At 36.2% G+C, this 22,727-nt stretch overlaps 1 protein-coding gene and 2 non-coding genes across 3 annotated transcripts; 1 reads left to right on the forward strand and 2 right to left on the reverse strand.

Moving 5' to 3' along the window:
- Nucleotides 1–4,319: 4,319 nt before the first annotated feature.
- On the reverse strand, nucleotides 4,320–4,393 carry TRNAW-CCA. The gene has a single exon. It is a non-coding gene; the product is annotated as a tRNA-Trp (tRNA).
- Nucleotides 4,394–4,532: 139 nt separating this feature from the next.
- Nucleotides 4,533–4,606, reverse strand: TRNAP-UGG. The gene has a single exon. It is a non-coding gene; the product is annotated as a tRNA-Pro (tRNA).
- Nucleotides 4,607–5,930: 1,324 nt separating this feature from the next.
- Nucleotides 5,931–12,090, forward strand: LOC123420366 (30S ribosomal protein S18, chloroplastic). The gene has a single exon (XM_045107344.1). It carries the CDS (start codon nucleotides 5,990–5,992, stop codon nucleotides 6,500–6,502), a length of 513 nt encoding a protein of 170 aa, XP_044963279.1. The 5' UTR covers nucleotides 5,931–5,989; the 3' UTR covers nucleotides 6,503–12,090.
- Nucleotides 12,091–22,727: the final 10,637 nt, after the last annotated feature.

Below are 22,727 nucleotides of genomic sequence, written 5' to 3' on the forward strand. Positions count from 1 at the left end.
ACTGTTGCAGTAGAATGCCAACAAATTCGTGTATAGGGAACTAGATTAGCTTAGCTACCTATCTAATTTATTGTAGAAATTCTGGGATCTGTGATTGGACATGGAAAATAGAAATACTTTTTCTTGGGTAAAGGAACAGATAACTCGATCGATTTCTGTATCGATCATGATATACGTAATAACTCGGACATCTATTTCAAATGCATATCCCATTTTTGCGCAGCAGGGTTATGAAAACCCACGAGAAGCAACTGGGCGAATTGTATGTGCCAATTGCCATTTAGCTAGCAAGCCCGTCGATATTGAAGTTCCCCAAGCTGTGCTTCCCGATACTGTATTTGAAGCAGTTCTTCGAATTCCTTATGATATGCAATTGAAACAAGTTCTTGCTAATGGAAAAAAGGGAGGGTTGAATGTAGGTGCTGTTCTTATTTTGCCCGAGGGATTTGAATTAGCGCCGCCCGACCGTATTTCCCCTGAGTTAAAAGAAAAGATAGGAAATCTTGCTTTTCAGAGTTATCGTCCCGATAAAAAAAATATTCTTGTGATAGGCCCTGTTCCCGGTAAGAAATATAGTGAAATTGTCTTTCCCATTCTTTCCCCTGATCCTGCTACGAAGAAAGATGCTCATTTCTTAAAATATCCTATATATGTAGGGGGAAACCGAGGAAGAGGACAGATCTATCCTGATGGTAGCAAGAGTAACAATACAGTCTATAATGCTACGTCAACAGGTATAGTAAGAAAAATACTACGTAAAGAAAAAGGGGGGTATGAAATATCCATAGTTGATGCATCAGATGGACGCCAAGTGATTGATATTATACCTCCCGGACCAGAACTTCTTGTTTCAGAGGGGGAATCCATCAAGATTGATCAACCATTAACAAGCAATCCTAATGTGGGAGGTTTTGGTCAGGGGGACGCAGAAATCGTGCTTCAGGATCCATTACGTGTCCAAGGCCTTTTGTTCTTCTTCGCATCCGTTATTTTGGCACAAGTTTTTTTGGTTCTCAAAAAGAAACAGTTTGAAAAGGTTCAATTGTACGAAATGAATTTCTAGGTCCCGGAATTTCTTACCATCAAGTTGGTAAAAAGCCTCGATTTATTGGCAATTGCTAGAATTATCTATGATCTTTTTTGGAAATCCTTTTTTTGTTTAGACTTTTTTTTGTTTACGAGATGTCTGGAATTCCTTATTTATATCTCATGCAAAAGAAGAGAATCCAAGGCAAAGGCGAGAACAATAAAATTTAAATTTCTTTCGAGGGATTGCAGGTCTTCTTAATCGTCTATTCGGCACAAGAAAAAGGCTTTTTCTTGTGCCGATTCTTCTTGTATCAAAATAAGAATCCTTTTTCTTCCTAATTCGTCAAAGATTACTTTACTATTTCTTCTTTATTCGGGTCTGTCTCTTGGGCCTCTTTTTCTTTTGCTTAGGTTTAGCCGAGGTAGTGGACAAACAGAGGGGAAGAAAATATGGCGGGGGACAAATTTCTTGTGATTGTAAGCAAATAGAATTGCTTGGCTTGTTTAATTAAGTTTAACTTCAAACTTACAGAAATTTTGCAAAAAAAAGTAAACTCTTCCATTGAAGGTTTTTTTTTTATTTTTAGGCTAGTTGAATAGTTTTGATTAAGGTTTTATTAGTTTATTACTCGAAACTAAATCAAGGATTTTCAGGATACTTCCTTTGTGGAATAAGATATTGGATCCTCGAGTGATCTCTTTTTCTTGTTGCTTCATAAGAGTGAATCGAATAGATTCAATTCGCGTTATAAGAGTAAAAATTCCGCGGGTCCTTTCCGCTCTAATCAGATAAAGGGGGTAAGGACCCGCTAAGCTCCTACTTTTTCATGTTTACAATCTGGTCCCTCCGATTACTATAGAGATGAACCCAATCCAGAATATGAACCATAAAAGAAAACACCTACTAAACCAATCACAGGAATACCAGCTACAGTACCTATCAGCCAAAGAGGAATTCTTCCAGTAGTATCGGCCATTTCCCCTACTTTCCTCCACATTTTATCAATTGGTCATGCTAGAGACAAAAACAGTCATGGGTAGTTATAAGGATGGTATCTTTCCAAATGGGATAAGAGAATTCTTATTAGTCTCTTTCTTTCTCTCAATTGAAGAAGTAATTGGAAAATAAAACAGCAAGTACAAAAATGAGTAATAAACCCCAGTATAGACTGGTACGATTCAATTCAACATTTTGTTCATTCGGGTTTGATTGTGTCATAGTTCTATAGTTGGAATTTGGTTTATCGTTGGATGAACTGCATTGCTGATATTGATCCCAAGAAAAAAACAGTAGGTACAGCTAGTCCGTGAATAGCCAGCCATCGCACTGTAAAAATAGGATAGGTTCGATCTATGGTCATTGAGGGCCTCCTAAAAGGATCTACTAAATTCATCGAGTTGTTCTAAAGAATCAAAACGGTCGGTTATTAACGGAATTCCTTGTCGGCTTTCCGTGAAATATTCGTTTGGCCTAGGACTTCCAAACACGTCATAAGCTAAACCCGTACTGACAAATAACCAACCCGCAATGAATAGGGAAGGTATAGTAATGCTATGAATAACCCAGTATCGAATACTGGTAATAATATCAGCAAAAGAACGTTCTCCCGTGCTTCCAGACATGCTGAACTCCCAAAATTTTTGTACATTCAAAAAAGGAATTGATTCCGTAAAAGATGGGATCAACCAGTAAATAGAAAATTACTGATATTTCATCCTTGTGAGATTGTCAATTTTGTACCAAAGGTGTATTTTGAGTATACCGAATTAGTATAGCTATCCTTCCTATGGCACAGCAATCTGGTTTTGCCTGGTTCCGAAACATAATTACTTTTTTTTGTCTATAGGTAAGCTATATGTTATTCAAGGCGTCAATAGAAAACCCCTTTTTTGTAGGTTCTATTTATTTTCCTTGGCTTCGGAATAATAGAGTAATTCGGAATAGCAGCCAAAATCTTGGGAAAATCTAAGTTAATGATCAATAGGTTTGGATAAATAATTTAGGAAGGATATTCTCATACTGACACAATACAAGGACAAGTATATATATGTGAAATTTATCCTTTCATAATTCGTAATTAATCCTTGTCTTGTTTGTTGGATTAGGTCTAACTTTCTTGACCAAACTGCGAGCGTGGAACTTTACGAGATGAAATAGGGAAAGACAGAAGATAGAATAGAACTTAAAAGGATAATTGAAGTGACTCGTCTTCGAATCTACTTTGGTTGGAGTTCGAAAAAGGAATAAAAATAAAGTAAATTCAAGGAAGAGCTTTCTTTTTTTTTTAACAGACCCTCGGGAGGTCGTGGAATGCTTTTCTTCTCCTCTTATTCCATATAGAATACAATCAGTTAAAATTAAAATAAGAAGGAATAGGGGAATATTCGATCGTTCAGTCCAAAAAGAGGGTCCTATTGAAAAAGAAATTATCCAAAATAGAAAGAAGTTTTTTTTTCAAATTCAATTGTTTATTTATCTCTTATTCCGAAATTTCCCTGAAAATCCAATTTCATTTTTTCATTCAATGGGGTTATATGATCTAGTTCTTAATATTATTACTTTACTCAATTGAAAAATTCCATAACAAATCTCTTGATTCGAAATTAGGGACTCATGTATCATCTGATGAATCCACTTTCTTTTACACTTCTGTATCTCACTCTATCTTGTTTTTTAGTATTATCTAAAATAACTGATGAATTATGAATTTTCCATAACTTAGGTAAATGCTTTACCAACATATGTAGTGTAGTAAAAAAAAATAAATGGAATTTAACTCTTTCATGCTTACTTTAACTAGTTATTTCGGTTTTCTACTGGCTGCTTTAACTATAACCCCAGCTCTATTTATTGGCTTGAACAAGATACGTCTTATTTGAATTGACTGAATAATAATAATTCAGAAAAGCAAAATCTTTCTTTGGGATTCCTGATATTCTACGACTCTTTTCCAGACTAATTAGGAATTCTTTTCTTGGTCATTGAGATTCGTGGATAATTTAGAGTACTATTTAGGGATAGATCGTACCTCTTTTTTTATCCCCCCGAACAAATCGAAATGATTGAAGTTTTTCTATTTGGAATCGTCTTAGGCCTAATTCCTATTACTTTAGCGGGATTATTCGTGACTGCGTATTTGCAATACAGGCGTGGGGATCAGTTGGATCTTTGATTGAGTCATTTTTTTTTTTTTATTGACCTCCTCTCTGGTCTGGAGGAGGTCAAATTGGAGTTACAATTCAATTTTGTTAAATTATTTTACTCTGCTTCGACATAAGATAGATGGAATCACGCTCTGTAGGATTTGAACCTACGACATCGGGTTTTGGAGACCCGCGTTCTACCGAACTGAACTAAGAGCGCTTTCATTCATTCAAAAAGAAAATCTTTTTCTATTCCTAATGTATCTCACGTACGTATAGTCTCCACAAATTCCAGTTATACCCACTTTACTTTAATTGATCTCGTTGCTACTGCCTATAAAGAAGAAAGAAGTAATAGGTAGGGATGACAGGATTTGAACCTGTGACATTTTGTACCCAAAACAAACGCGCTACCAAGCTGCGCTACATCCCTTTTCCAAATTAAATTGTTGTGCAATGCCATTGTACACAATTCCTGTCTTCTTTTCCACATCATAATTTTCTTATTCTTTCTCTATCTATATAGAACCCTCGTGTCATTTCTTCTTTTTGGTCTCATATAATTAAGGAATTATATACAGCTAAAATCCAATAGAATTTCGCCTATAAAAGAAAGATTACTTTTCCTTGATAATATATAGGAAGAAGGGGTCATCTTTTTATTTTTTAGGGATAGGACAATTTCGGAAAATTTCGTCGATTATGGTTCAGTTTATATATAGCATAAGTTTATGATCATATATGTATTCCAACAAGGAAGGAGGATTTTCAATGCGGGATATAAAAACATATCTCTCTGTAGCACCCGTGCTAAGTACTCTATGGTTTGGTGCTTTAGCAGGTTTATTGATAGAAATTAATCGTTTATTCCCGGATGCTTTGTCATTCCCTTTTTTTTAATTCTAGTTATTGCTATGGGAGGGATAGATTTCTTCGTGATATGACAAAATTTTATCTTATCCTTTTCAATCTTTTTTTAGTATCGGAAGGAAAAAGAAAGAAAAGATGGATTGGGTTGAACCTCAGAGTCATTAAAAATTTGGTAAACCCTATTTTTAAAAATAGAAATTCAATTTAAAGGGGTACCCAAGCTAAATCAGGCCTCAGAAATCAGAGCATAGAAAAAGGCGGGGCTGACTAATTAAATGAAAGGATTTCGAACCAAAATCTTTGCTAATTCGACAAGGATTGTATTCTTTAATTATTTCTCTATTTTTTATTACTTAATTTAAGAATAAAAAAAAATTATTCTAATGAATTTTATTCTTCTTCTTCGGATTCAAAATAGAAGAATAAAAGAATAAGTAGAAGAATTAAATTAAGTCAATCCAAAAGGAAAAGGAGGTTCATGGCCAAGGGAAAAGATGTTAGAATCAGAGTTATTTTGGAATGCATCAGTTGTGTTCGAAAAGGTGCCAATGAGGAATCGACGGGGATTTCTAGATATAGTACTCAAAAGAATCGCCACAATACACCCGGACAATTAGAATTCAAAAAATTTTGTCGTTATTGTCGCAAGCATACGACTCATCACGAAATAAAGAAATAGGAACATCGTGTATTCGATCTTTCCAAACAACAGAAAGAGTAAGAACTTCATATTTTATATATAAATAAAACATAGTATAGAATACAAAATACAAATCAACTCATCTGATTTCCGGTCGATATTATTTCATATGTATAGAGGGTATTCATATACTATAAATATGAATCAAATAAGATATGGATCAAAGAAAAACTACTTCTTCTGGATCCTAAATTAATAAAATAAAGAAGTGCATTTTCCAATTTTAAATTAAATAAGGAATAAATCATGTATACATCTAAACAACCTTTTCTTAAATCTAAGCAACCCTTTAGTAAATCCAAGCAAACTTTTAATAAATCCAAGCAACCCTTTCGTAAATCCAAGCAAACTTTTCGTAAATTCAAACAACCTTTTCGTAAATCTAAACAACCTTTTCGTAGGCGTCCCCGGATTGGCCCGGGAGATCGAATTGATTATAGAAACATGAGTTTAATTAATAGATTTATTAGTGAACAAGGAAAAATATTATCGAGACGAATAAATAGATTAACCTTGAAACAACAACGATTAATTACTCTTGCTATAAAACAGGCTCGTATTTTATCTTTTTTACCGTTTCGTAACTATGAGAACGAAAAACAATTTCAAGCCCAGTCAATTTCAATAATTACAGGTTCTAGACCCAGAAAAAATAGACATATTCCTCAATTAACGCAAAAGTACAATTCCAATCGAAACTTAAGAAACTACAACCAAAATTTAAGAAACAACAACCGGAACTTAAGTTCCGATTGTTGATGTTTTATTCGAATTCGCAAGGGCCAGACCTATATATATTATAAAGAAAGTAATCCAGCTCGTCGATTCCTACCACTTAATCTTAATTTATTGTATCTTCCCGGAGTTCCCTCTCCGGGAATTCATCTTTTATTATTCCAGTATATTACTTTATTTATACCTTTAATTGATGATCTTTATTTTATTGGAAATCGTGTAAAGATTATTTGGATTTGATACAGCTACTTGTGCAAGCATTTTACGATTAAGAATCAATTTCTTCTTGTACAGGTTGTGTATTAATTTACTATAACTATCGAATACTTTATATACCCGCGTTGCTGCGTTTATCCGAGTGATCCACAAACGACGAAAATCCCTCTTTTGCCTACCTCTATCTCGATGAGAGGAAACAAAAGCTCTTTTTACTTGTTGGGTAATCATTCGATTAAGTCTTAAATGAGCCCCTCTAAAGTTTGAGGCAAATGAACGCATTTTTGTTCGTCGTCTCCGGGCTATATATCCTCGCGGAACTCTGGTCATTGAATCAAATTAACCTTAATGAATAACTAATGATTTCTCTTCTTTTAGCCACCCTTTTTCTCATTAATAACAAAACTAATTATTCCGATATATAAAATATTAATTCCAATGGCTTTTGCTATAGTAACCTTCCCAACCACGATTTTTTATTCCACTCCGTTCAGTTATTTCTATACGAAATAACAAATTCATTCTAAATAATACTAAAAAAAATAGTGGGTTCCATCGTTTCTATGGTTCCCTTTTAAACGGTGAGGCCCTCTCTATACACCGGAGCCCTTTCTTTCATCAAAAAGTATTACGAACTTGTATAGTTCACATTCTTTGGCTCTACCTATCCATTATAGAGTAAATAGCTCTTTTCACAATAAGAGTTATCCATACAGTGACGGTATTTAATTATGAAAGTTGGCTAAGTAGCTGACCCTGTTAGTCCGTTCTTTATAAGATAAAAGAGCATAAGCCTTTTTCTTTTTATTACTATTTCCTCCGCTTAATGGATAACCATTTGCTACCAATGGGAGAATTGCTTCTTATTTCCAAATTTAGATAATTCGATTTGCACCAAAGGAAACCAGAAATTCCATATACCATAGAAATCTAGGATAGAGAAGCTATATCCTATTCATTGGTACTAATCAGGGATACTTCAAATTTTTTTTATATTTGTTTGAAGTCATGATCTGAACGAGTCGCACATACACCCTAGCACATGTTCCTCGACGCTGAGGGCATCCTTTAAGCGCAGCCGTTTTTCTAGCATTTCGTATTGGCTGTCTTGCGTTTCTAATAAGTTGTTTAACCGTTGGCATGTTGTATGTATATAGAAAAAAATGGATTGGTTTAGATCCATCTTAACCTGATGATTGCTCATCATGAAGTCTTTCTATTTTCTATTAAATCGAGGAAAACACGAATTTAGCTGTGAAATAACTTTACAAGAAATCCGGACACTACCAATCCTTAAACATTTCCGGAAACCACACTGGATCAGTATCGCAGTGCTTGTCAATCATTTCATCCCCTACAATATCGACAAGTCCATAAGCTTTGGCTTCGTCTGCTGACATAAAAACATCCCTTTCCATGTCTTCGGATACAACCCAAAAAGGCTTGCCTGTTCTTAGTGCATAAACCCTTGTGATCATTTCGCGAACTTTGTGTAACTCTTCTACTTCTAGTAAAAATTCTGGTGTCCTTGCCCGATAATAAGCACTAGCAGGTTGGTGAAGCATAATCCTCGCGTGAGGGAATGCTATACGCTTGGCGGGTTCTCCTCCAAGCAGAATGAAGGACGCCATGGACGCGGCTATTCCGAGGCATATTGTATATATATCTGGTGTCACCGTTTGCATCGTATCAAAAATAGCCATTCCTGAGATTAGCCAACCGCCTGGGGAGTTTATAAACAAAAAAATATCACTAATTCCATCTTCTATACTCAGATATACCATGAGACCTGTAATATGATTCGTGATCTCGCAACGAATCTCTTGACCTAAAAAAAGTGTCCTTTCTCGATACATAACATTGTATAAGTCAACCCAAGTCGCTTCTTCATCTCCAGGAATCCGGTAAGGTACTTTTGGAACACCAATGGGCATATTAGATTAATATTATTAAATTTAAGTAAGAAACACTTTAATATGGAAACGTAAGAATGGAACAGAAAGAAAGAATCTGCAGTTTATTGTCTTAATTTTTATTCTTATTCTATTCTATTTTATTCTTATTCTATTCTATATGAATACTATAGATTCTATTAATACATAGATGGAAAGGTTATACATATAAGAAAGGTAAGACAGATTGAATAAAGAAAAAGGAATGGGTGATTCGAATGCTAAACAAAGAGGGGTAGCGATCTATTCTTCGTTTTTTCCAAATTGGCCAAGTTACCCATTGCATATTGGCACTTATCGAGTATAGAATAGATCTGCTTCTCTTTCTTCTTATGAACAGAATTGGCTTCTTATTTTTAATGGAATGAAATAAATATTCGCGCTTTCTGACACAGAATCCCCTAGAAGGGTTAGGTACAATGGATAATCTTTTTCAATGCGATAAAATAAAGCGACATCGTGTCTATTTTTCTTTGCTAAAGGGGTATTTCCATGGGTTTGCCTTGGTATCGTGTTCATACTGTCGTATTGAATGATCCGGGTCGATTGCTTGCGGTGCATATAATGCACACAGCTCTAGTTTCTGGTTGGGCTGGCTCAATGGCTTTATACGAATTAGCAGTTTTTGATCCCTCTGATCCTGTTCTGGATCCAATGTGGAGACAAGGTATGTTCGTAATTCCCTTCATGACTCGTTTAGGAATAACGGATTCGTGGGGTGGTTGGAGTATTTCAGGAGGAACTGTAACAAATCCGGGTATTTGGAGTTATGAAGGTGTGGCAGCTACGCATATTGTGTTTTCTGGCTTGTGTTTCTTGGCAGCGATCTGGCATTGGGTATATTGGGACCTAGAAATATTCTCTGATGAGCGGACGGGAAAACCCTCTTTGGATTTGCCCAAGATCTTTGGAATTCATTTATTTCTTGCAGGGGTGGCTTGCTTTGGCTTTGGGGCATTTCATGTAACGGGTTTGTATGGTCCTGGGATATGGGTATCCGATCCTTATGGACTAACTGGAAAAGTACAAGCTGTAAATCCAGCGTGGGGTGCAGAAGGTTTTGATCCTTTTGTTCCGGGGGGAATAGCTTCTCATCATATTGCTGCGGGTACATTGGGTATATTAGCGGGCTTATTCCATCTTAGTGTCCGTCCGCCTCAACGTCTATATAAAGGATTACGTATGGGCAATATTGAAACTGTACTTTCCAGTAGTATCGCTGCTGTTTTTTTTGCAGCTTTCGTAGTTGCTGGAACTATGTGGTATGGGTCAGCAACGACCCCAATCGAATTATTTGGGCCTACTCGTTATCAGTGGGATCAGGGATACTTTCAGCAAGAAATATATCGAAGAGTTAGCAATGGTTTAGCCGAAAATCTTAGTTTATCAGAAGCTTGGTCTAAAATTCCCGAAAAATTAGCCTTTTATGATTATATTGGTAATAATCCGGCAAAAGGGGGATTATTCAGAGCGGGCTCAATGGACAATGGGGATGGAATAGCTGTTGGATGGTTAGGACATCCCGTCTTTAGAGATAAAGAAGGACGTGAGCTTTTTGTACGCCGTATGCCTACTTTTTTTGAAACATTTCCGGTTGTTTTGGTAGATGAGGAGGGAATTGTTAGAGCGGACGTTCCTTTTAGAAGAGCAGAATCCAAATATAGTGTTGAACAAGTAGGCGTAACGGTGGAGTTCTATGGTGGCGAACTTAATGGAGTAAATTATTCTGATCCTGCTACTGTAAAAAAATATGCGAGGCGTTCTCAATTAGGGGAAATTTTTGAATTAGACCGGGCTACTTTGAAATCCGATGGTGTTTTTCGCAGCAGTCCAAGGGGTTGGTTCACTTTTGGTCATGCTACCTTTGCTTTGCTCTTCTTTTTCGGACACATTTGGCATGGCGCTAGAACATTGTTCCGAGATGTTTTTGCTGGTATTGATCCAGATTTGGATGCTCAAGTGGAATTTGGAACATTCCAAAAAGTGGGAGATCCAACTACAAAGAAACAGGCAGTCTGATACACATTGTTATGGTATCTTTCACCTCTCTTTTTTGATTTGACATCTCCCATCCTTTCTTTGACTCTTTTTCTTTCTTTATATGGGAAATTCTCCCAAATGACAAATGAATAGGTGTGGAAGTTATAATTGTAAATAAACCACGATCGAATCTATGGAAGCATTGGTTTATACGTTCCTTTTAGTTTCGACTTTAGGGATAATTTTTTTCGCTATCTTCTTCCGAGAACCACCTAAGGTTCCACCAACTCCAACTAAAAGAATAAAATAATTTCATTTAAGTAAGAAGTCTCCCAGATAGGGGGACTTCTTACTTAAATTAGTCTCCGTGTTCTTCGAATGGATCTCTTAATTGTTGAGAGGGTTGCCCAAACGCGGTATATAAGGCATACCCAGTAAAGCTTACAAGTAAACCAGATATGGAGATGGCGACTAAAGTTGCTGTTTCCATTTTTATAGAATTTCAAGATTACAATGGATCTACGAAAAGATCGTGTATTTACAACTACAACGGAATAGTATACAAAGTCAACACCAATGATTAAATATAATTTATGGCTACACAAACCGTTGAAGATAGTTCTAAACCTAGGCCAAAACGAACTGGTGCAGGTAGTTTACTGAAACCCTTGAATTCGGAATATGGGAAAGTCGCCCCGGGTTGGGGGACTACTCCTTTTATGGGGGTCGCAATGGCTTTATTCGCTATATTCCTATCTATCATTTTAGAAATTTATAATTCTTCCATTTTACTGGATGGAATTTTAACCAATTAGGTTTCTACTAACTAAAACTAGGAAGTCAGAGTTTTTCCATCCAAAAAAGCCTTTCTAGTTTAAGCTCTACATTTCTAGATATTATGGTAGTTCGACCGCGGAATTTTTTTGTTTCGGTATCTCTGGAATATGAGTGTGTGACTTGTTAGAATTGATCCTATTGATAATACATAGAAAGGGCCTGTTATCTCTATCAAGATGATTCTAATTCGTCAGATATTATTTATTCTAGTATCTGGAACACGAAATAGATAGAGTGGATCAAAAAAAATGGAACTATGATTCATACTCACTATTAAGACCTCGCAACCAGACTGAAAAATTCAAGTAGTTCTTAAATAAAAATAAAAAAGAAATTTTCTTCCTTACAATTTTGTTTGCCCAAAAGACAACTTTTTTTCTATCGATTTTGTCGAGTCATTACACTGATTCAATTTCAATAAATGATTATCAAGCGGTTCTTATTCGAAGAACCCTTGCCTTTTGTTTAGCTTGAGACTAAATCATCGTGGCTCTAGTATGAATCTAAGGTTTTAATTGAACTGATTCATAGGATCACAACAAGATAATTTCTATATTACGCATAAAAAAAAATCCAAAATAGGGAAGAGAAAAGTCAAGAAGCCTCTAATGACCAACATAAGGGAAAGGAAGAAAGAAAGACGCGCCAACTTGAGATTTTTTGGCATTATCATCACAAAGAAGATATTCCGGATTTTTTTTATTTGCTATCTTCAAGGCAAATCGACCCGATTCAGTGGCTGATGAAGTTTTGAACCTTTTTTCTAATATTCGTTGAAAATTTGTGTGTTTCTGCTTGAGCCGTACGAGATGAAATTTTCATATACGGCTCTTAGAGGGGGGCGTGGGTTAGTTACCTATCTCAATAAAGTATATGATTGGTTTGAGGAACGTCTTGAGATTCAGGCAATTGCGGATGATATAACTAGTAAATATGTTCCTCCCCATGTCAACATATTTTATTGTTTAGGGGGAATTACACTTACTTGTTTTCTAGTACAAGTCGCTACCGGTTTTGCTATGACTTTTTACTACCGACCAACCGTTACAGAGGCTTTTTCCTCGGTTCAATACATAATGACCGAGGCCAACTTTGGTTGGTTAATCCGATCAGTTCATCGATGGTCAGCAAGTATGATGGTTTTAATGATGATCCTGCATGTATTTCGTGTGTATCTCACAGGGGGATTTAAAAAACCCCGTGAATTAACTTGGGTGACAGGTGTGGTTTTGGCTGTTTTGACTGCATCATTTGGTGTAACTGGTTATTCTTTGCCTTGGGATCAAATTGGCTATTGGGCAGTCAAAATTGTGACAGGTGTACCTGACGCCATTCCGGTAATAGGATCGCCTTTAGTGGAGTTATTACGCGGAAGTGCTAGTGTGGGCCAATCCACTTTGACTCGTTTTTATAGTTTACATACCTTTGTACTGCCTCTGCTTACTGCCGTATTTATGTTAATGCACTTTCCAATGATACGTAAGCAAGGTATTTCGGGTCCTTTATAGGGAAGGCATATCATAGAGAATTCTAATTCTCATATATCATATCGGGTAGGTTGTGGTATTTCATTGCTACAAGCATGGGTTATTGTAAAATAACACATGTCATTTGGATACTTCTCTTCAACTCCGAAGTATTTTTATACGATACAAATAGTTGAAGTTAATTTTACGAAAGAAAAAAGGCGGATTATGGGAGTGTGTGACTTGAATTATTGATTTGGCCATGCAGATAAAGAATTGGATCTGCCACATTAGAATTCACAACCAAAGGTGTCTCCGCATCCAATCAACATGTAAGTCCCCTACCTAGGAAGGATAGGCTGGTTCACTTGAGGAGAATATCTTCTATGATCATACCGCAACCATGTCATCCATGAACAGGCTCCGTAAGATCCCATAGAGTGGAAATGGAATCAGTCATGTGACATGATCCAATTCTCTATTTATTACACTTACCTTTTTATTATAGTATGGAAATGCATTCATTTTCTTTGCATCGATTGTGATCCGCAATACTATCGGAGTAAAAGAAGGGATCTAAGGAAGAATGTAGGCTAAACTTTTTGATTTTTTATTAGTAACAAGTAAATATTTTGTTTGGAGGTAAGAAACTTGCGATATTGAGGGGATAAATACCAACTAATCAAGAGACATGAGACAATCCACAAAGCAATTGATCATGATCAAATTTGTAAGCCCACTTGGATATTGAGCATTTACCCATAAGAATAGGATTATTTTCAATGAGTAGTGGTAGGTGCAACTTTGGAAAAGAGAATCTGATAAAGCTTTTTTTGTCTAGAGTCATTGAGTCATTATATACCTTAATTCTATTAAGGATCTTCCGCGGTCTTATTTCTTTCACTCTTGCTCGAGCCGGATGATGATAAATTCTCATGTCCGGTTCCTTTGGGGGATGGATCCTAAAGAGTTCACCTATCCCAATAACAAAGAAACCAGACTTAAATGATCCTGTATTAAGAGCTAAATTAGCTAAAGGGATGGGACATAATTATTACGGGGAACCCGCATGGCCCAACGATCTTTTATATATTTTTCCAGTAGTAATTCTAGGTACTATTGCATGTAATGTAGGTTTAGCGGTTCTCGAGCCATCAATGATTGGTGAACCGGCAGACCCGTTTGCAACTCCTTTGGAAATATTACCCGAGTGGTACTTCTTTCCCGTGTTTCAAATACTCCGTACGGTACCCAATAAGTTATTGGGCGTTCTCTTAATGGTTTCTGTGCCAACAGGCTTATTGACAGTACCTTTTCTAGAGAATGTCAATAAATTCCAAAATCCATTTCGCCGCCCAGTAGCTACGACCGTTTTTTTAATCGGTACTGTAGTAGCTCTTTGGTTAGGTATTGGAGCAACACTACCCATTGATAAATCGTTAACTTTAGGTCTTTTTTAGATTTTTTTTGATTCATTCAACCATGAAGTACCATAGGTATCTAGGAAATAGTTACTTCCAAGTAGAATCTTCCCTAGATACCTAAAATCCATTTTATTATTTTATTATGATCCATTTCGCGAAAATATAGATTGTACCAAAGATGCAAAATTGTTTTCTTTTTTCTTTTTATTCTATTCTAACTCGAAAAAGAAGAAGAAAAAAAATTGCAATGGATTTAAAACGAGAGTTTATTCTTAAGTAAATCAATTGGGAGATGCTTCTCTAGAGTGTCCCATATATGTTTTCTATCTTCCATACGAAAACTGTCAATTCTCATAAGATCTTCTTCAGTCTTACTCAAAAGGTCCAATAGTGTATGTATATTGGCCCTTTTTAGACAATTATATGTTCTAGAAGTTAATTCTAATTGATCAATAAAAATACAATTCAATGGAATTCCTTTTTTGTTTTTCTTTAGATTAGTTAATCTTTTTTGAAAAGTAAAAAGGGGTGGAGTAAACCTGTTTTTATTTTCTTCGAAACTAGTGCCCTCTTCCTCGGCGTGTAGAAAAGGAAGAAATAAATCAATCAAATTACGAGAAGCCTCATAAAGCGCTTCCTTAGGGGTTAAACTTCCATTAGTCCATATTTCTAGAAAAAGTATCTCGTGTTTTTCATTTCCATTCCCACAAGAAAAAATACTATAATTCACATTTCGAACAGGCATGGATACAGCATCTATAGGATAACTTCCATCTTGATAGTTCTTTCTGAGTTCTGTCTGATATCCACGATCTCTCTTGATCTGTAAATCAATACAGAAATCAATGGGCTCTGTCAAGTTAGCTATAGGTTGTGCCGTATCAACGGTTTCTACGGAAGGCGGTAAGATGATATCTTGAGCAGTTATGTATCTAGGACCTTTGACGCAAATTGATGCGTCTCTAACTCCATAGAGATTACTTCTCAATACAATTTCTTTCAAATTTAGTAAAATTTCTTGTACGGATTCTTCAATACCTGCTATTGTAGAATATTCGTGTGGCACGCTCCCAAATTTTGCACGTGTGATACATGTTCCTTCTATTTCGCCAAGTAAAGCTCTTCGCAAGGCAATACCAACGGTGTCCGCTTGACCTTTTCTAAGCGGGGACAGAATGAAACGACCATAATAAAGACGCTTACTATCTACTCTTGATTCAACACACTTCCACTGTAGTGTTTGAGTGGATCCTGCTACCTCCTCTCGAACCATAATAGACTAGTATTATTATTTTATCATTGAATCGTTTATTTCTCTTGAAAGTTGAAAGCGGGTTAATTCTTTTACAGACGTCTTTTTTTAGGTGGTCGACATCCATTATGCGGCATAGGTGTTACATCGCGTATACAACTTAATCGCACACCACTTTTAGCAATGGCTCGTAATGCGGCATCTCTTCCACTACCAGCGCCCTTTACCATAACTTCTGCTCGTTGCAAACCTACTGTACGAATAGCATCTACTGCTGTTCTTTGACCAGCATAGGGTGATGCTTTTCTTGAGCTTTTGAATCCACAAGTACCGGCCGAGGACCAGAAAACCACCCGACCTTGTGGGTCTGTAACAGTTATAATGGTATTGTTGAAACTAGCTTGAACATGAATAACCCCTTTTGTTATTCTACGTGCACTCTTCCGTAAACTAAAACGTGCATTCCTACGTAAACCAATACGCACTTTCTTACGTGAACCAATTTTTGGTATAGCTTTTGCCATATTTTATTATCTCATAAATATGAGTTAGAAATAAAAAAAAAGATACAAAGATATCCGTTTCAGGGTAAAATACACCCTTTACTTTAATTATTTGAAATTATTTTATTTGGAATTGGAACATTTCCGCGGGTACTTTTTTTTTACTTTTTAGACAGTAAAGTTCTTTTTCGAAAGATTACCCCTGTCTTTGTTTATGCTTCGGATTAGAGCAAATCACTCTAATTCGTCCACGCCTACGAATCAGTCGACATTTTGTACAAATTTTACGAACGGAAGCTCTTATTTTCATATTTCCGTATCCTTTTTTAAACTATGAATCTAATATTTTGGAAAAAAATAAGTCTCTTCGCTTGAATTTTAGAACTTAGAATTTATTACCCTAGAAAAAAAAAAGAAAAACCTAATCCTTTGAATCTTTGGTATTCTTCAAATCTTCGCTATCCTTCAAATCTTCGCTATCCTTCGAGTCTTCGATACGCTTCGAATCCTTATGGGGAAGTCTATAAATTATACGTCCCTTGCTTGAATCATAACGACTTACTTCAATTTTGACCCTATCCCCCATCAGTATTCGTATAGAACTAGACCGGATCTTTCCTGAAATATAGCCTAGGATGATGGTGTCATTCTCTAGCCGAACGCGGAACATTCCATTGGGTAGGGCTTCCGTAACTAAACCTTCAAAAGTAACTTTTGCTTCTCTCGGGTTTTTTTTTTCTCTCCTATTTTTTTTTTCTGTCATATTTTTTTCTCCTATTTTTCCATTTTTATTTTCAAAATAGGAAGGGCGAGGTAGAATTCGAGCACTATAGGCGGGGCGATTACCATATATAACATAAGACTTCTCCCCCAATTCTGTTTAGTCGAGCTTCTCGATCTGTCATTATCCCTCGAGAAGTAGAAAGAATAGCAATTCCCATTCCACCCAAAACTTTAGGAATTCCTTGATAGTTGGTATAAATTCGTAAGCCGGGTCGGCTAATACGCTTTAAAAAAGTTCTTGTTCTATATATTCCTTTTCGAGTCTTTCTCTTTTGATGTCGCAAAGTTGAAACCAAGAAATATCTGTTACGTTCCTGATGTTTCCGAACACTTTCAAGAAAACCCTCTCGTAGAAGTATTTTAACAATGTTTTCGGTAATATTTGTAGATACTACTCGAACTGTTCCTTTTTTATTCATGTCCGCGTTTCTTATAGAAGTTAGTAAATCAGCAATAGTGTCCTTGCCCATAAGACTCTAATTCTAGGTTCCTCCTAATTTTTCTATAATCAACATGTTTTCTTTTTTTTTCTTTTCATTTTGGATTTTAAAACATATACGTAAAACACAATCTACTAATATTAATTCTTTGATCTAAATTTCGCCTACTAGTATTTATAATACTTCAGGAGCTAATGAAACTATTTTGGTAAAATTCAATTCTCTCAATTCCTCGGCAATCGCGCCAAAAACTCGAGTTCCTTTTGGGTTGCCTTTTTGATCAATTATAACCGCAGCATTGTCATCATAGCGGATTATTATACCGTCTTCGCATTTGAATTCTTTACATGTACGTACAATTACAGCTCGAATTACTTCGGATCTTTCTAGAGGCATTTGGGGCAATGCGTCTTTGATTACAGCAACAATAACATCACCAATACGAGCATATCGCTGATTACCAGCAGCTCCTATGACTCGAATACACATCAATTTTCGAGCTCCACTATTGTCTGCTACATTTAAAAGGGTCTGAGGTTGAATCATATTATTTTGATTTCAATTTGTTATTTCAATGCAAAAGGATGAAAGAAATATTGTCTTTCCAGAAAGAAAAACCGGGCATTTTTTTTCTTCCATACCCCTTTTAGGGTTCTATATCTCTAATCGAATAAATTGACTTCGTATGGGCATTTTACTGGCCGCTATGGAGATAGCTGCTCTAGCTACAGTTTCAGATACTCCCCCCATTTCATAAAGTATACGACCTGGTTTAACAACGGCTACCCAATATTCGGGGGACCCCTTTCCCGAGCCCATACGTGTTTCCGTGGGTCTTAGTGTAACCGGTTTGTCGGGAAATATACGTACCCATATTTTTCCACCACGACGTGCATATCGTGTTATTGCTCTTCGTCCTGCTTCTATCTGTCTCGCCGTGATCCAAGCGGGTTCAAGTGCTTGAAGAGCATATCTACCAAAACAAATACGATTGCCTCGGAAGGATTTTCCTTTCATTCTTCCTCTATGTTGTTTGCGAAATCTGGTTCTTTTGGGGTTATAGTCGATGGTTCTCTTTCTTAGTTCCATCTCTACTCCAAAACTGGACATGAGAGTTTCTTCTCATCCAGCTCCTCGCGAATGGAATGAGAAAGCATGTAAATAAATTTCTCTAATTCCATAATATTTAAAAATATTACGGTACGGATAGATACACATTAATAGATAATAGAAAAAGTTAGGTTTTTTTTTTATTTTTATATTGAATTTGTTAAAACAGAAAAATATAATATATAGTCAAAAAAGAAGATCTAGAATATATCCAGATGTGTGTGGATATTTATCTAAATTCTATATTTATAGATAATAATGTAGTCCTTCTAAAAAATATCCTTATTTTTACTCTTATTGAATCGCGGTAAAGTATTCTAATTCAATAAGAATTTCGCGGGCGAATATTTACTCTTTCCTGTCTTATTTGTTAATTTATAAACTTACCAAATAAGACAATTTTTTTGGTTTGTTCCGCCATCCCACCCAATGAAGTGTTAGGATTCTTTTCAATAAAATCCTATGGAATCATAGGTTCTGTCGTTCCCACTGCTTCTCCTTGAATGGTTAGGTCTGAATCCCGCAACGGAGCTTCCAAAAAATTTCTTTCCGAGTTAATTTTCTCAGTTTTATTAACCCGGGCGGCTCTTTATTATTGCTTAAAATTTGTAGTTCTTCTTTCAAGTTACAATTTTTCATTCTCTATTAGTTTTATTATATTGATGCTTTTTCACATTGCCTTTTATGATGTAATTCATAGACCATACACAGTGGAATTCTATATCTTATTTATTTCCTCTTCCTTCTTTCTATCATCCCTCCCTTTATCCACATCCCTTTAGTTTTGCTTCACAACCTAGAATCCCATTTTTTTTTTAGATAAAAAAGTGCAGTTGCTACAACTATATGACACATCTACTCATTTATGATAGAGGTATTTATTCATATAGTGACTGTTTCTTAGTTAGGATCTCGACAATACGAAGCAATAGGTTGGTTATTAGTATTAGTTAATTTTCTATAATTACTAAGTTTTTTTCTTTAAAAAAGAAAAAAAAATAACGAGTCACACACTAAGCATAGCAATTATATTAAATGATTTATCAATTTTCATTAAATCTTATAGAAAGAGGTAGAATTTCTTCTTTTGCAGGGATTTCAGGAAAAAAGTCTCTTGTCATTTTTTATTCTATCAATGGACAGAATTCGAAGACAAGATTAGTTATTCTTCGTCTACGAATATCCAAATTTTTACACCTAATACTCCATAGATAGTTCGAATTGGATAGCAGCAATAATCAATTTTAGCGCGGATTGTTTGGAGGGGAAGTCTGCCCCTTTTAATGGATTCGGCACGTGCAATTTCTTTTCCTCCGAGACGACCCGCAATTTTTACTTTTACTCCCCTTATATCTGCTTTTTTAGTTAATTCAATGGCTTTTTTCATTGCCTTTCGGAATGAAACTCTATTTTTTAATTGGAAAGCTATATATTCTGCAAGAATGTTAGGCTGTCTATAAGGTTCTTTAACTTTTTCGATAGAAATATTAAATCTCTGGTTTACAGAGTTAATTTCCTTTTGTAGATCTTTCTCTAATTCTTCGATTGCTCCTTTTTTCTTTAATAAATTTGGGAATCCAATATGGATTATGACGTGGATCGTATCGATTTCTTTTTGAATTTCTATATGTGTAATTACTTCGGAACTTGAACCTGAGTCCATTTTTCTATTATGTGTAATTACTTCGGAACTTGAGTCTGATTCTATTTTTCTATTCGAGCCCTTTTTCCTATTCTTTTGTATATAGTTCTTGATACAATCCCTTATTTTTTTATCTTCCTGTAGACCTTCAGAATAATTTTTTGGTTGTGCGAACCAAAAGGAATGGTGTTTTTGGGTTGTACCAAGTCTGAAACCGAGTGGATTTATTTTTTGTCCCATATTTTTCTATTCTATATTTTTTTTTACTGGGAATCGAAATCTTAGATGGATCTAAAGGTTATTTAGATTTCTTTACTATATTTAGTACAATTGTTATATGACACATGCTTTTTTTTATAGGGAAACTACGTCCTCGAGCTCGAGGTCTGAATTTCTTCATAATAGTACTCCTACTGACTTCGGCTTTAGTAATGAATAAATTCGCTTTGTCGAAATCCCTATAATGAGTTGCATTTGCGGCTGCCGAATAAACCAACTTTAAGATGGGATAAGATGCTCGATAGGGCATGAGGTTCAGTATCATAACAGTTTCCTCGTAGTAACGCCACCGAATCTCGTCAAGAACTCTTTGTGCTTTGAAAACAGACATAGGGATACGTTTTTGTGCTTTGAAAACTCTCTCGAACTTAAGTAGACGATCGGTTGGAACTTTCCTTGCGAGTTTCCTTAGCCCACTTTTCTTCTTCTTTATCCTAGGGATATACTTTACTAGTTTGAAACTTGTCATAAATAAGTTTATTCCCCGCCTACCTTTACTTTATTTTGAATCTTTTTTTTCTTCTTAATCTTTCTATTCAGAATTCAGTTAACGACGAGATTTAGTATCCTTTCTTGCATTTTCATAACTCGTAAAATGCCGAGTAGGCACGAATTCTCCCAATTTGCGACCTACCATAGGATTTGTTATGTAAATAGGTATATGTTCCTTTCCATTATGAATCGCAATTGTATGGCCAACCATTGTGGGTAGAATGCTAGATGCCCGGGACCACGTTACTATTGTTTCTTTCTCCTCCTTCATATTGACCTTTTCTATCTTTGCCAATAAATGATGAGCTACAAAAGGATTCGTTTTTTTTCGTGTCACAGCTGATTACTCCTTTTTTCCTTTTTAAAGAGTGGCATTCTATGTCCAATATCTCGATCGAAGTACGGAGGTCAGAATAAATAGAATAATGATCAACGGAAAAAAGAAAAAAATCCTTTAGCTGGATAAGGGGCGGATGTAGCCAAGTGGATCAAGGCAGTGGATTGTGAATCCACCATGCGCGGGTTCAATTCCCGTCGTTCGCCCATCGCATTATTGCAAATTCCAAAAATGCAATTTTCCATATTCCTAGTTACGTATTTACTTACGGCGACGAAGAATAAAACTATCGCTATATTTTTTCCTTTTCCTAGTTCTTCTTCCAAGCGCAGGATAACCCCAAGGGGTTGTGGGTTTTTTTCTACCAATGGGAGCTTTCCCTTCACCGCCCCCATGGGGGTGGTCCACAGGGTTCATAACTACCCCTCTTACTACGGGGCGTTTACCTAGCCAACACTTAGATCCGGCTCTACCCAAACTTTTTTGGTTCACCCCAACATTACCCACTTGTCCGACTGTTGCTAAGCAATTTTGGGATACTAAACGGACCTCCCCAGATGGTAATCTTAAAGTGGCCGATTTACCCTCTTTTGCAATGAGTTTCGCTACAGCACCTGCTGCTCTAGCTAATTGCCCACCCCTTCCACGTGTGATTTCTATGTTATGCATGGCCGTGCCTAAGGGCATATCGGTTGAAGTAGATTCTTCTTTTCTCTCAAAAAACCCCTTCCCAAACTGTACAAGCTTCTTCCAAAGCATACGGCTTTCTAGATGTATATGACGATCTCTAGACAGATGGATCTTATATGAATCATATGATGAAGTACCACATGAGTGGATATATAGGAAAGGAATCCAAATCTGCCGAATCGCTCATGTTATGATCTTCTACATCCTAGGTCTCTGCGTTCCGTCATCTGGCTTATGTTCTTCATGTAGCATTCAGATCGAATGACTCTATGAAATTACGTCGATACTTCCACATATTATGGGTAACGTAGGAGACATCCCTATTTTCCCCCGGGGGTCTTAATTACCACTGCTTAGCTTTCAATTTGCCTCTGACCATCAAATTAAATGTGAATAACCCGTCCTCCTCTCTTTGAAACAAGGGGCGCTTCCGGTTCTGTGCGTGCTTCAAACAATTTTGTCTTCTCCATATTACCATATCTCTAGAGTCAATAATTTTCTATGAGGAACTACTGAACTCAATCACTTGCTGCCGTTACTCAACAGTTTTCTGTTGAGGTCTATCCCGTAGAGGTAGTCAAATTGGATCAGTGATCGATTTCTAGGTTTCGTCGTAAACCTAATTGGTTACTTCCAATTACGTAAATCAATAGTTCAAACCGCACTCAAAGGTAGGGCATTTCCCATTGATATAGGAACTTTTGTACCAGAAACAATAGTATCTCCAATTATAGCCCCTCTGGGATGTAAAATATATCTCTTCTCACCATCCCCATAGTGTATGAGACAAATGTATGCATTTCGATTAGGGTCGTATTCTATGGTTACGATTCTACCAGATATGTC

This window comes from Hordeum vulgare, unplaced genomic scaffold (assembly GCF_904849725.1).
Source record: "Hordeum vulgare subsp. vulgare unplaced genomic scaffold, MorexV3_pseudomolecules_assembly, whole genome shotgun sequence".
NCBI classification, from domain to species: domain Eukaryota; kingdom Viridiplantae; phylum Streptophyta; class Magnoliopsida; order Poales; family Poaceae; genus Hordeum; species Hordeum vulgare.

Bases quoted from the DNA above. Each gene is read 5' to 3' on its own strand.
- LOC123420366 (XM_045107344.1), top strand. From the start codon at position 5,990: ATGTATACATCTAAACAACCTTTTCTTAAATCTAAGCAACCCTTTAGT.